At 34.4% G+C, this 14,933-nt stretch overlaps 1 protein-coding gene across 2 annotated transcripts; it reads left to right on the top strand.

Moving 5' to 3' along the window:
• Positions 1 to 10,127: 10,127 nt before the first annotated feature.
• On the top strand, positions 10,128 to 14,750 carry LOC141653676 (polyadenylate-binding protein-interacting protein 11-like). Of its 2 annotated transcripts, none has more exons than XM_074461508.1 (10): positions 10,128 to 10,575; positions 11,084 to 11,382; positions 11,757 to 11,801; positions 11,982 to 12,054; positions 12,147 to 12,259; positions 12,350 to 12,409; positions 12,481 to 12,528; positions 12,639 to 12,707; positions 14,144 to 14,205; positions 14,304 to 14,750. In XM_074461508.1, the coding sequence occupies exons 2-10, from the start codon at positions 11,113 to 11,115 to the stop codon at positions 14,338 to 14,340; spliced, it is 777 nt and encodes a 258-aa protein (XP_074317609.1). In that variant the 5' UTR covers positions 10,128 to 10,575; positions 11,084 to 11,112; the 3' UTR covers positions 14,341 to 14,750. The 2 variants fall into 2 exon arrangements, with proteins under 2 accessions (XP_074317609.1, XP_074317610.1); XM_074461509.1 differs by having other exon boundaries at positions 10,417 to 10,575; positions 11,072 to 11,382.
• Positions 14,751 to 14,933: the final 183 nt, after the last annotated feature.

The following is a 14,933-nucleotide window of genomic DNA, read 5'->3' as shown; positions in this document are numbered from 1 at the left end:
AAAATACAGCTTTCATCCTACCATTTTAAACCAAACATTACTTAATAATTACAGTCAAGTAAACCCCTAACCCTAATTATTTCAGAATTACTTAATAATTGACAAAATCAGTCCAAAATTCAATTTTGATGAAAGGGATAACATTGATCAGAAAAACAAAAAAATACCCTAATTATTGAATTGAAATACTCATAAAATCATAACAAAAACCCTAATTAAAATTGACGAAAGAACAATTATCTACATGCAAATAAAACTGTTCACAAAAACCTCATTTGGGTATGACTTATGAGTTAATCACAAAACAAAAGAAAAAGATACAAATAAACTAATTTTCAGCAAAAAAAAATTAATATTAAGGTTTTTTTATGTTTATGGGTACTCTATCGAGTGGGGCTTACTCTGTCGAGTAAGTATGTTTTTACGCAAAACAGTAGCTGACCTGATGGGTACTCGATTGAGTACGTGTGACACTCGATCGAGTAAGGGGCACTCGATCGAGTAAGTGCGCCTTACGGGTTATTTTAGTCGGGTTTTGTTAATAACGCGAGATTAATATAAAAGGCTTCCGTCATTCTCTTCAATCACTTTTTCACCTTTCAAAAGAAAAGAAGTTATGTAGTTCTCTCTCGCCGCGTTGTTAACAAATCCCAAGGTCTAGGATCGTCGGATTGTCTCGTTCTTTACGCCGTCGTGATCGTCGTGTCAAGGGTAAGCTTGTATAATTTTTATAGCATTTCGTTGAGTTTGGCTAAAACCCTAATGGGGTAGTTTTGGGGGTTTTGGGTACATTATGTGGTTATGGTGGTAATTGTATGTGTATGTGTTATAGGAGGAGGATTCGTAGAGGAACGTTATTGATTAGCTGCTGTGACGTTCTTGTGGTTGTTATTCCAGGGTTTCCCTACTCAATATTGTTTACATGGCATTGTGATAATTGATCGTTGTTGTTATTTTATATCATATCGGATTTGGATTTGGTGATTGTTGGTTGTATATTTGTCTGTGGTTTGCGAGGTGCGTCCTCGGCTGAGTGGAGTCACTTGCGGGAGTGGTTTCACGCCCTTGATTCGCCTTCTGTGGAACCCGCCACAGAAGGGATGTGCACATTTAGGAACTTGGTTGATCGCTCAGATGAGATGAGCGGGGCTTAGGTGGGAACGGATGCGGTCCCCCACTGGCGGTGTGGAATACTTGTTGCGATGGGTATTCTGGCAGGACTACACACTTGTGTAGTCAGGTGTGTGGTGTTGTGACAGAGATTGTTTGGATAGTTTGTATTGTGAGTTGTTTCAGCTGTGTTGTTTTATGTAATCCGTACGGACCCCGTTTAAATGTTTTAAAAACTGTGGTGATCCATTCGGGGATGGTGAGCAGTTATTGAGCAGGTACGAGTTGATGCACATGGGATAGCTGGGTTAAGTCGCCACGAGCTGTTTAGAAGTCTTCCGCTGTGTCATAACATTCTTTTATAGTATTTCAGTTGGTTTGACAGTTTTGAGAAACAGTTGTATTTACTTTATCAGTTTGGTTTTTGAACTTGTATCGCTTTAAACATATTTAATAAAGTATGTTACTTTATTGTCTATTTGATATACATTGCCTCAGGTAATGGAGATGGTAGCTCTTCCATTCTTCAAGTGGTCTTGGTAAGGCACTTGGGTATGGGGGTGTTACAAAAAAAAAAAAAAAAAAAAAAAAAAAAAAAAAAAGATGATTACCTGGAATACAATAGTAACGATGAAGATGATGAAGATGTGATCAAAATGATGAAGATTTGATGAAAAAGAAGAGCTGATTTGGGGTTTTTCGGGTTGATGTGATTGATTGCTGAGGTGTGGAAGAAAATCGTCTAAGGTTATGGGGAAGTGAGAGAGGTGTACTTTTTAAATTTGTTTATGAGTAAAATGGGGATGGGGGAGAGAAGTTAGGTTGAGGGAGGAAAGGGGGGGAAATGAGTTAGGTTGAGTTCAGTGGTTGAGGTCTTGAGGAGCTAAACGACGTTATTAACTGAATGAAAAGTAAGGGCAGATGGTGCACTAAAATAAAAGTTCAGGGGTACCATGTGCACATTCTTAAAAGCACGGGTACCACATGAATTAAGCCAAACCTCGGTGGCACCACGTGAATTATCCCTTTTGAAAATCTAGATTTATTTATTTACCTTTTAATAGTTTCCAAAATATAACATACTTATATTATATTTGTATATGTTAAATAATTAACATATTTATACTAATTAATAACATAAGTGAGGCTTGTTTATATTAAGGAAACTCACTTTATTTCGGTTTTCTCTAAATTTATACTTAAAACAAAACTATATAATATTTACATTATTGAAGTCCCTTGTTCAGGTCCATTACATAGCGCTATGATTAAAAACTATATAGTATAATTAATTTGTATAAATTTATTTAATTACATAGAAGTCCCTTGTTTTTACGAATATATATATATATATATATATATATATATATATATATATATATATATATATGTGTGTGTATATATGTGTATATATATATATATGTGTGTGTATATATATATATATATATATATATATATATATATATATATATATATATATATATATATATATATATATATATATATATATGTGTGTGTATATATATGTGTGTGTATATATATATATGTGTGTATATATATATATGTGTATATATATATATGTGTATATATATATATGTGTATATATATATATGTGTATATATATATGTGTGTATATATATATATATATATATATATATATGTGTGTGTGTATATATATATATATATATATATATATATATATATATATATATATATATATATATATATATATAATCAAGATCCTGTACGAACTAACTTATGGTGCGAACCGTACGAACTAACTTAAAAAGAGGACAAGTCAGACAACAGAAAGAAGACCACACAACTGCATTTTTGTACTCTCATTTTCCCAACAATTAACAATCCTCTCCCTACCTACTTTCCTTCCACTTTTACTGACCATGATGCCACTACTCCGACGCCGGCCACACCGTCGTTGCACTGACGCAACTCCACCATGTCGTTTTTGCTCCGACGTCGGCCGTTATTTGTCGACTAATTTGCTTTTCAACTTCCGTAAACGCCATTCCTCCGGCCACCACTTCCCTTCTCCGGCGACTCACTCAATCCTAGTCTCGTCATCTAATTCTGAAATTTCGGCGCGTCTCCTTTCTCCGGCGAGTGACTTATTTTAAACTTCTAAAAAATTGTGATTTTGATTCTAGATCTACTAAAAACGAAGTAGAAATTCAAAAAAATAAGCCTAATAACGCCTTTGTTGCTATATTTGGAGTCCGGTAATGTGTTTGGTCGAGGTTGGTATGCTGTCTGAGGATGTCGACACCATCGTCAGAGTGGTTCAGGGTGGTTGGTGGTGGGTGCTGCATATATGAGGTGGTTGGCTTTGGAGTGTCTGATGGTCGTCGTCAGGTGAGTAATGGTGGTTGGTAATGGTGGGTAGTGATGATAAGGTGTATGCGGAAAATTGTGGTGATTGTGGGTGAGTAGTGGTGGTGCAAGGTGGGGTGGTCAGGTGTGATGGTGGTCCTTAGTATAAGGTATGTGGGGAGTAATGCAGCGTTGGTTTGTGGCATGGTGGCGGTGGTGGGTGTGGGTGTGGTGGTGGTGGTCGGTAGTGGCAGTAGTAATGTGGTGTCGGTGGTCAAAGTTAGTGGATACATCTATTGTAAGACTAGATACATTTCTAAGTATATCTGGGTACATTTATTGTAGTTGTGTGGTGGTGGAAGGCTTGCGGTGGTTGTAAGATAACGGTGGTGATAGTGATGGTAAGATGACGGTGGTGTTGGTGGTGATGACAGCAGCGGTGGTGGGTGGTGGTAGGCTGGTGGTGGCGGCGGTGGTGGCGGCGGTAGTGATAGTGGTAATGGTGGCAGTTGTGGTGGTTGCGGAGGTGGTGGTGATGGTCATTGTTGGTGGGTACATCTAATATAAGGCTAGATACATTTACTAGTAAGACTAGATACATTTACTAGTAAATGTATCTAGCCTTATTGGTAAATGTATCTAGTGTACTTACAGATGTATCTAGGTAGTTAAATGCGGTTCGCACCGTAACTCGATTCGCACGGATCCCGCCCTATATATATATATATATATATATATATATATATATATATATATATATATATATATATATATATATACTCCTCCATACCAAACCAATGGTAACATTGAGAATCTTTGCACTATTAATGATCGTAGGGAATCTTCGATATTATTCTAAATCTATAAAACAAAATATAGTCATGTGAGATCTTGTTTGATTTATCGTCATTTATGCTATAAGAATATCAAATTTTTATAATTTTTAATAATGTGTAACTAAAGATATTCACGTTGCAAAACGTGTCTCGACAAGTGTGAAAAAGTCAATGTTACCATTGGTGTGGTATGGAGGGAGTATATATATATATACAGTAGGTCTTCCTTCTAACGGGTCGGATATTGCGACGGGTATTTTGTGAGTGGAAATGGGTAGAGGGGACAAGGTGGGCACCCACCCATGTGCTCCTTCTCTCACCCCTATGAGTTTTTTGTGAGACAATTTGGTACCCGTCACAAGTTTGTGACGGATACCCTCCGTCATAAGGGAGAATTTGTGATATATATATATATATATATATATATATATATATATATATATATATATATATATATATATATATATATATATATATATATAGTATTGTGATTGATTTTAAACATACGCAAGTCAACTATGCATGTTTTATAATTTACGGCTTATTTTTTGTGTAAGCCGGCTTTGTTAAAGAATTTCGTAAAACGTTTTATTTTGTAACCGCGGAAGTGTCAATTGAGCCCCATTACTTTGACTAATTGTGAGATAAAACTCCTTAAGTTTAGATTGTAACAATTAAGCCCCATAAGTAATGCAAAAGGTGAAATTAAGTCCTTACCTAAAATCTCATGATAAATTCAATATATCATATTACATAAGTGAAATTGATTACACTTTTTACAATATACAATCGAAATAAAAGTTAACAATGAAATCAAAATTTATAATGAATTAGCATCAATTCGAGTTAATTTTAAATTAGTTTTTTAAAATAAAAATATTTATGTTTTATGAAATAATTGGATATTTTTCTTAAATTTGTAACAATTATTTACGAAATAAAAAAATATATAAAATATAATGTTTTTTAATTTATTATTTTTTGAAAAGATGAGACATACAAAAAATATACGTGCTTAGTTTTTTTTAAAGGTAATAGAGATATATCTTAATACTAATAACGATTTTATCGAAAAATGTAAAATAAAACTAAAGCTCATTTTTATAGAATTTTAAAATATTGTCTTTGTTTACATTTAAAAAAAAAAAAGAATATTACACTTTTCTTTAAACAAAACATAACGTAATTGAGTTTTTGTGGTATGGAAAAATGAATTTATAATGAGATTTTGGATAAGGGGCTAAATTTCACCTTTTACATAATGTATGGGCCTAATTACTACAATCTAAATATAAAGGGTTTGATCTCACAATTAACCAAAGTAATGAGGTTAAATTACCACTTTTGCCATTTTGTAACTAACAACTTGCTTTAATAGGTGTTGATATTTATAACAGTCCGTCTGTCTTGTGACGGAGGTATCCGTCACAAGCTTGCGACGGGTCGGATAGTACCGTATACAAGCAAAATGGTAGAGCAGTCCCACCACTTTGTACTGTTGGCTGACAGATGGAGTAGGATAGGTGTGGGGCGTGTAGACTGCATGTTGAAGTGACTTTTTACATTAAAAAATTATTTTCCCCTCATTTTTTTATTACTTGCTTTCCCCATACAAATTTTTAGCCACATAAAAATTAGATGAAAAACTCCCCTTTTTTACAGAGATCAAAATCAGACAAATTTGCAAAACCCATTTCAAACCCCTTTTTCATCTTCTCCCTTACACCTTCATCTTCTCCCTTACAAATTAACAAAAATTTAGAACAATATCATAGTTAATATAAACATGGTAAAGAAAATAGTAGCAAGTAAGATGCCGCCTAAGAAGAATGCTAGACTGCTAGTACGCCATATGCAAATGTTGAAGCCAGTGAAGGTCTTTTCGATTTAATTTCCAATATTTTAGTTCGTTTATGTGTATTTGTTTGTTGTCGTTTTAGGATTTGTTGTTAATTTTTTGTTGGTGATTGTTTAGTTTTTAGATTAAGTTTTTGGGGTCTATTTTAGGGTTCTTGACATATGAGTTAATCTTTGTTGGTGATTGTTTGTTGTTAAATTTTTAGTTGTTATTTGCTTTAATTTGTGTTTATTCATTAAAATGGTCATATTTATTTTTCCTTGCTATGCCTATGGATCACGATTTTGCTATGTCATCGTGTTTTGTTAAAATTTTATCAATCTTTTTTTCAAATTTAACGCATGTCATAAATGTGACCATTTTAATGGTAGTATCTAACTTTTGCTGGTGCAATGGTAACATAATTAAGTGTAATGTAAACATGTTTACAATTGGTAAGATGTTATTAAAATATCCAGAGTTTGTGACCATTTCATAGAAATGTAATATGGTAACTTAGTATATCTCTCAACATGGTGAAGTGTTTAGTGAATATTTTGAATAACAAAAGATGTTACCAATTATTAATTGTTTATGGCAATATCTTACAAATGTAATATAGTGACATAGTTTATTAAACCGGTGACCAACTCTATATTTGTGTAAACTGTAATTTGTTGCCAATTTTACCTTGTTTGTGTACAAAAATTAAAGATGGACCAATCATAAAATAGTACCATGTTACAAAACTAAAATTGTCATATATACAATTACAACGGGTACATTTTTTCTTACGCTTATTAACTTTGCTGCTTTGTTATCACTATTGTATGGAACCATGTTGGTGAAGGCAATCTGTCGCGAGGGTCATTTACACAAGCACTAAGAGATCTGAACTTCATGGTTGACGTCCACGCCCATGGGCGTAGAAGTTGGATGAGTTGATTGCTATTTGGCGCCCCGTCATTTAACCTGGAACTTTGACAAAGTCTACAGTTTTATCAGAAGTTTAGGAAGAGGTGTACCGTAGCAGAAATAAAGAAAAATGCAGCAAGTAAAGGTGGTTAAGACTAGGGCATTAGCGAAGGAAGGTGAGGCAGAAGTGGTTGATGGCGCGGTTTTAAATTTGTGTATAATAAAATGTTACCATCTTAGTTGGATTTTGTAACCATTTTACAAAATGTATTACAAAATGTAATCATATTAGCTATAATGTAACCATATTAGTCAGAGTATGTAACCATTTTATGATGTACTCAACTTGTGTTTAATGTTTGAGACTTTATCTTGGACTTGTTCTTTTGGGTGGCATAGTTCTTCGTTGATTTTGAGTTATAGATAGTCATTATATTTAAGCACCAATGCTTGCACAATTTGCCAATATGTTACCTATTTCGGATTGTTAACATATTCGATAAGGATGTAAACATTATAGGCATATACATTGACAATGGTTATCAAGTTCAAAATGGTAACAGATGGTACACTTACTTAACATATACAATGTCATAGGTAATTCCTTTTTTTTAATGGTAACATATTGGAAAAAGATATAAACATAATTTGTAAAATATATTCCCATAAGTAGTACACAAAGAATGACAACTTATTTACATATTTATCCATTATGTTTCCAATTTCATTATGGTAACAGTTTGTGGAAAAATGCTAACATTACTTAACATATACAATGGTACAGGTAATTTACTGATTTAAATGATAATATGTTGAAACTAAGTCCCCTAAAACACGAAACACAAGTCATAATTTTATATGCAACTTAATTAACAATTGTTTTAACATAACCACCAAACATGTCCAAAATAAGTGTCCCAATTCATCAAATTCCCATGCTTGAATATAAGTCTGCCTCTAAGTGTTTCCGATACAACTCGTAAATAAGTTCTCATGTTTCTACTTTCATTTCCAATAGTGACTTCGAATAATCAAGACCTACAAAAGTTAACAGGGTGACATTAGACCTAGAAGTATAAACATTGATGAGATATATAACAACATGTGCATTTACATTATCTGATGTACTCTAGTTGACAGGGTGACATTAGGACGAAAAGTGTAAACATTATTTAGATATACAACAACATGTGCCTTTAAATAATCCGTGTTACTGTATTTGACAGGGTCACATTAACACCAAAAGTAGACACATTAATTAGATATACAACAACATGTGTCTTTTAATTATATGTTGTACTGCAGTTAACAGTGTGACATTAGGACGAAAAGTGTAAACATTAGTTAGATATACAACAACATGTGTCTTTTAATGATATGTTGTGTTGTAGTTGACATGGTGACATTAGCACTAAAAGTAGGGACATTAACACATGCAGACTTATATTCAAGCATGTATACTATACTGAAAAACATATACACCAATATTGAAGAAAAAAAAGATCAAACTTCATAATCCATTAACAACATTGAAGATAACAATGACATGACAATAAAATATCACAAATTCACTCATTAACAAGATAAATCTTATTAATTGATTTGTGTTAAGATGATAATAATGTAGACTTATATTCAAGAATACGTACCTTTACTCATTGTATTTTCCGTCAAAACTTGATGAATTATGACATCATTGTCATTTTGATCAGTTAGGGCACCAGCAACTTTCTCCATCGTTTGATCAGTTAGGGCACCATCAACTATGCCACCATCCGCCATTTTTTGTTTGAAACAAATTTTTTGAATGTTAAAAATGCAGTTTTTATGAGATTTTAATGTGATAATGGTAGAAAATAGAAAGGAAATAAATGGAAATTGGTTTATGCAGATGGAAGTAGTGATGATAAGATAAAAATATGGAGCATTAAATGCTAGAGAGAGTTTATGTCAAATAATTGCCAATAAATTAATGGGCCAAGTACTGATATGTACAACCTTCCATTAATGCTCAACAGTGGCTTGTCCCTTGCTTGTTTTCCCGACCCGCAATTAATATGGTACGTAATTGACCCGTCGCAAGTTTGCGACGGGTATCTCCGTCATAAGGAAGAATTTGTGTATTTATAATGAATAGATGGATATGTTTTACATAATATTTGTGTAAAACCGTTTTTCTTATGGATAAATGATTTCTTAATAAGCCACCTTCTAACATTTTAACGCTACTTGTAACACCCCGAGTTATTGAGAGCAAAATTGTCCCACATGGGGAAAAATATGAAACCTATCATATGTTTATAAGTGGTTCAACCAATCACTTAGTAACAAAATTTTGTCCTTTTAAGCTTAAGTGAGGACAAAATGGGCTCAAATGTGAACATCTCATATTTAGGTGAGGTGTGTTATGAGTTACGACGATGATGGGTGGAGGAGTTGTGCTTTTGGGCTTAAGTGGGGACAAAACGGGCCCAAAGGTGAATATCTCATCCTTAGGTGGGGTGTCTTATGAGTTAGACGATGATGTGTGGGGGAGTTTTATCACCCCATGAGGTTATAAGACAGACCTGTTGGACTAGAATTAAGTCTGATCCAAATTGGGGAAAAAAACACAAATTGTTCTGTATGACCATTTTTAGCAAACGACTAGCTTAATGACACAAAGCCCAACTAAGTAAGTTAATAAATGTGTAAAAAAATTGTTTACTTTGGTAACATAATACTTTATCTTGATAATTTGCATATTTAAATATGTCGGTATACATTATAAGAAATCGAGTAATCAAAATAAAACTGAAATATGAATGTAATTATATGTTAACTTTGGGCTTTTCTCCTTTTGAGTCAGTCCTTTATGTCCTATTGTCCTATGATATAGGACGATCCTATAGAAGAGTTGATGGGAAAAAAAAAAATCAGGCCCAAACAAAACTAATCGAGAACCAAACCCTTAAAAGAAATGGATCAATGGCCGAACTGGAATTTTTAGTCCCGACTCTGATCTCCTATATTCCGATCCAGTTTTTCGATCTCAACGGATAATAACATCGCTAGTCTTACATTTTACCCAAAAAAAAAAAAAAAAAAAAAAAAACATCGCTAGTCCCTAGATACATAGGTCATATCCATAGGTGTAAAAATGTAGTAGACCTAGTCATCAATAGTGAAACCCGTAAAAACAAGACAAGGAGGGTCTGAATAAAGCAACGATTGTTGCCGTTTAAGGAAGGATTTGGAGACAGCCTTTTACCAAAACCAAGTTTTCACCAAAGCCATGAATTTCACAAATAAACGACAAATATTGGCAGTAAAAATCAGCAAAATGTAATGCTCAAAGTAAATCACTCCAAAAAACAACATAAAGGTTGATTGTCTTTTATATGCTACTCTAGTACTATCACTACTAAAACCAAAGAATCCTCAGGACACTTTCTCCACACTATATGCTCTAATTGTCCTTCATTTGTAGTTGGTAGTATTTATTTACTTGGTTTTCTTCAATTCTTGTTTGTGTCTTGATCCTTCATCAAACTTGTTGCTCAAAATAAGGTAATTTCTTTACTTTGTGCATAATATTTTGGTTTTCTAAATTTTTTTTTTCATGAATCATGATTATTTATGTTGTTCAATTAATGGTTAGTTGAGTTTGGTTGGTAAGAAATGTGGGTTTGTTTTGTTTTTTTGAATTGAATTTGAAGTTCTTTACTTTTTACAAAGCATTATATTTGATTTTGTTGCTTTTTTTCATGAAATCATGATTATTGATGTTGTTCCATTAGTGGGTAGTTTAGTTTGGTTGGCATGAAATAAAAAAATATTTGGTTTTTTTACCTTCTCAAAAAAAAAAAAAATTGGTTTTTTTCCTTTTTCATGATTATTAGCGTTGTTTATTTAATGGGTAGTTTAGTTTGGTTGGTATGAAATTTTGTGAATTGAATTTGTTGTATGTGAGAAAAAAAGGGGAAGTTCTTTACTTTGTGCAAAGCATAATATTGTTATGAAATGTGGGTTTGTGTTGTTTTTTGAATTGAATTGATGTGATTAGGTGTGAGTGTAGGAATTGTTGTTCAATTGAAGAATTTGAAGATGGCATTGGTTAAGAGGAATGGTGTGGATGCGAGGGAAATGAGGGAAGTGGAAAATATGATGTCAAAACTAAACCCTTTGGCTAGAGAATTTGTGCCACCTTCGCACCATTGGAGCGGCGTCACCCAACACCCTCGCTTCCACCAGCATCAGCAGCAGCGTCCTGTTCCAAGACATCGCAAAAGCCGGTCTAACAGGAGTAGAACTGGCCAGGCTCAAAGAGATGAAGTTATCAGGAGGACTGTATTCGTCTCTGAGATTCACCATCAGGTTAGGGGCTGCCGCCAAAAAAATGAACTTTTTAGTTAAAATTTTCGGTTTTTGGTCAAGTTACTCTTTTCCAGTGCTGGTTTGGTCACCCTTTAGTCTTGTGTAGCTCCTCTAGTTTCAAATCATTAAAAAATGAACTTTTTTAGTAAAAAATTTCGGTTTTTGGTCAAGTTGCTCTTTTGCAGGGCTGGTTTGGTCACCCTTTAGTCTTGTGTAGCTCCTCTAGTTTCAAATCATTAAAAAATGAACTTTTTAGTTAAAATTTTCGGTTTTTGGTCAAGTTGCTCTTTTGCAGGGCTGGTTTGGTCACCCTTTAGTATTGTGTAGCTCCTCTAGTTTCAAATCATTAACTCTTCTCTATCCTTTTTTTCCAGGTCACTGAGGAGCAGCTTGCATCTCTTTTCATCAATTGTGGCAGTGTGTGTACTCCCTCAAACTTATTTTCCATTTTTTTTAGTTTATGCAATCCTCTCGTTTATGCTGTCAGTGTGACCCCCGGTTTCTCGCTCTTTAGATCAATGACCGTTGTCTCTTGTCAGCAGGCCCCAAATTATTCTGGGATTAAGCATCTATTGTTTTTGTTTTTATTGCTGTTGTAGGTTGTTGACTGTCGTATCTGTGGTGACCCTAATTCTGTACTTCGCTTTGCGTTCATTGAGTTCACCGATGAAGGTAACACCCAACACCCACATGGATTCATTCATCTTTTTTTACTGTAGTGTTTTTTCCCTTATTCTTTTATCCATTCCTTGTCATTGCTTCAGACGGTGCTCGTGCTGCCTTGAGTATCTCAGGAACCATACTTGACTTCCACCCTGTCAAAGTTCTGCCTTCCAAGACTGCTATTGCTCCTGTTAACCCTACCTTTTTGCCTCAGGTCTTTGCCCCTTTGGTCTTTCTTTACTTGGCTCATCAATTCCCTTTTTGTTTTAATTCTTTGTATTTACTATGTTGTTTTTGTCTTCAGTCTGAAAACGAGCGAGAGATGTGTGCACGAACCATTTACTGCACCAACATTGATAAGAAGGTGCTTAACACTCTATCCTCGTCTCATCATATCATCCCAGTTAGCTTGATGTGTATTGTGTTGCATTTCAGGTTTCTCAAGCTGACCTTAAACTTTTCTTCGAGTCAGTCTGTGGACAGGTTTGTGGCTACTTTCCGTCATGGATATTTTTGCACATTAGTATCATTTATTGTTGCAGGTGGCCTGGTCTTTTGAATTGCTTGTTTCAAGTATTTGTTGTTGAATCCAGGTTTATCGCTCAAAGATGTTAGGGGATAATCGCCATCCCACTCGTATTGCCTTTGTTGAGTTTGTAATGGTAATTACTTTCCTATTCCCATAATTTTATATTTTTATTACTAAATATATACACTGCTCCCTTTCAAGTTGCAAATAGTGTTGTATTTGAGCTCCAATTTCTTTTTTTTTTTTTTTTTGGCTAAAGCAAGTTCTCTACCACGATGACATTTTTCCCTATTCTCTAATGGACCCTGACAGTTGTTCCATGGGTTACCGAGAGAGTAGAGACAGTCCCTCCTTCCTCCTCTTAGTGCAACTAGGACTTGTTTTGAAAGGTTGATTTATTTTACATCTTTAAGCATCGAAATTATCAACACTTCTGAAGTTGATTTGGAATACATGACTACACGGAACACCTATACCACATTTTATCGCCCGTAAAGTTTTTTTTTTTTTTTTTAATGGCTTTTGGGAATAGGAATCCATTAATTAACAGCTGACCAGCTGTTATTGGAGACTCTTTTACTTTCATCAAGTGGTCAAGATATGATTAGCGAGGAGTGTTATTCCACGTTTATTTTGTTTAAATTTTAAAACCCCTGGCTAAAAGGCACTAATTCTGCATAATTCATGCTTGATATCGAACTTTCAATGAAACTTATCCTTGACATCTCTATCTTTCCATTTGATGCCCCTTTGCACTGATGTTTTTAAAGGATACTAATTTTATATGGAAATTCATGCTGAGCCTTTTTTAGGGAATAGCCTTGTTTTGCTAAAATGTGGTTTGAGGCATTGAGATTATCTTTTTTTAAAGATAATTTTTTTTCGCTCTCATACACGTTCATTTTGCTCGATTTTAAACAAAATTCTGTAACAATGCTACATGCCAGAAATGTCTGTTCTGAACTTCTGTTGTTATGTTCCTTTTCTTGAAACCAAGCCCCTTTCACTCTCTAAAATCGAACTGTCTTAAGCTTTTGTTTGAAGGTTACATTGGGCTACCATAGGTGTTATGCTTTTATTAGTTTTCAGTAATCTTCCCTTCTCAATTGCTTACAGTTTTTAGGATTGTTGTTCCATTGCCTTTTTAAAGGCAGAGGTGAGATATGTAGGCTTTAATTTATCTGTAAAAGAAACCAAGAGTCGTGTTTCGTGAACTTAATGCTGCGGCACGATTTACCCTATTAATACATGACTGTATGAAGAAACTAGTCAAACTACTGCTGGATCTAACATGGTACCTTATTAACCTTAACCTGCAGCGATAGTATTCGTGCCACAAATACGCATGATTGTTTGAGTAATTTATAAATACATCTAACGTGTACTACTGTACTCTACTACTTGAGTTCATGACTGTATGTATAGCTGGACTGACTTGTGCTTTTATTATCTTTGGTTGCTTAAGATGACAAAGTCGGCTGTTTGTATAAGAACTAAGAGGAGTCCCTTATAGATGATGATTGATTTCACACCCCTCTAATACTATCTATACACATGTTACTTTTCCAGGCTGAAAGTGCTACTGCTGCTCTTAATTGCAGCGGAGTTGTCTTGGGATCCTCGGCCATAAGGTCAGATATTGTTTAACTGAGTAAACTTTGTGGACTACTCTTCATTAATCATTTGCTTCAAATTTGAGCTGAATGCTGTTTTGATCAACTGTGTGCAGGGTGAGCCCATCCAAGACGCCCATCCGTCCTCGCTAGTCGACTCAGTTGTTTATCTTTGTGCACTTTGGAGGAAAGAGGGATGCTCTTTATGTATATTTTTGGAAATACACAACTAACTTAAGATGCCCCTGCCTTGCCATTGTGTTGTTTTTGGGATTTCTCGTCTATTTGTAGAGCTTGGATGAAACAAACTACAAAGGAAGTAGAGAACTTGTATGATCAAGTTTAATTACGGAGTAGTACTCTAGTCGGTAACTTGGTGGTTAAAAAGCTTTTGCACATTAGTGCTGTATGTCGTGTCGACGTTAAGCTCTTTTTAATTGTGGGATGCTGGGTTTCGGTTTGCCGGAGAACTCTGCCCTACAGAGTTGTAGCTCACTTTTATCAGGACTTTTATGTTATCACGTAGGATGGTGCAAACTTCGTTTTCTCCTGTTTTGTTTTAACTCGTTTCAAAATTAGAGTACTTCCTCTATTCCATTTATTTGTTTAACTTTGATTAAAATACCTCATATACAAATAATGAAAAAAGTAAATGAATAATTGAGACGAAGGAAGTGTATTTTTCCCGTTTTCATTTCTTATTCGTTATCATTGGTTCACTAGAGGAGTTGAGGGCATCAACCCAA

Source organism: Silene latifolia, chromosome 4 (assembly GCF_048544455.1).
Source record: "Silene latifolia isolate original U9 population chromosome 4, ASM4854445v1, whole genome shotgun sequence".
NCBI classification, from domain to species: Eukaryota; Viridiplantae; Streptophyta; class Magnoliopsida; order Caryophyllales; family Caryophyllaceae; genus Silene; species Silene latifolia.
Note: the sequence above shows the minus strand (reverse complement) of the source record. Positions and strands in the feature narration are given on the sequence as shown.

What these genes read in the sequence shown, in the direction of transcription:
- LOC141653676 (XM_074461508.1), top strand. Translation starts at nt 11,113, where the DNA reads ATGGCATTGGTTAAGAGGAATGGTGTGGATGCGAGGGAAATGAGGGAA. An exon ending in CATTGAGTTCACCGATGAAG is followed by an intron (nt 12,055 to 12,146) that starts GTAACACCCAAC and finishes TCATTGCTTCAG; the next exon opens with ACGGTGCTCGTGCTGCCTTG. An exon ending in TTGGGATCCTCGGCCATAAG is followed by an intron (nt 14,206 to 14,303) that starts GTCAGATATTGT and finishes AACTGTGTGCAG; the next exon opens with GGTGAGCCCATCCAAGACGC.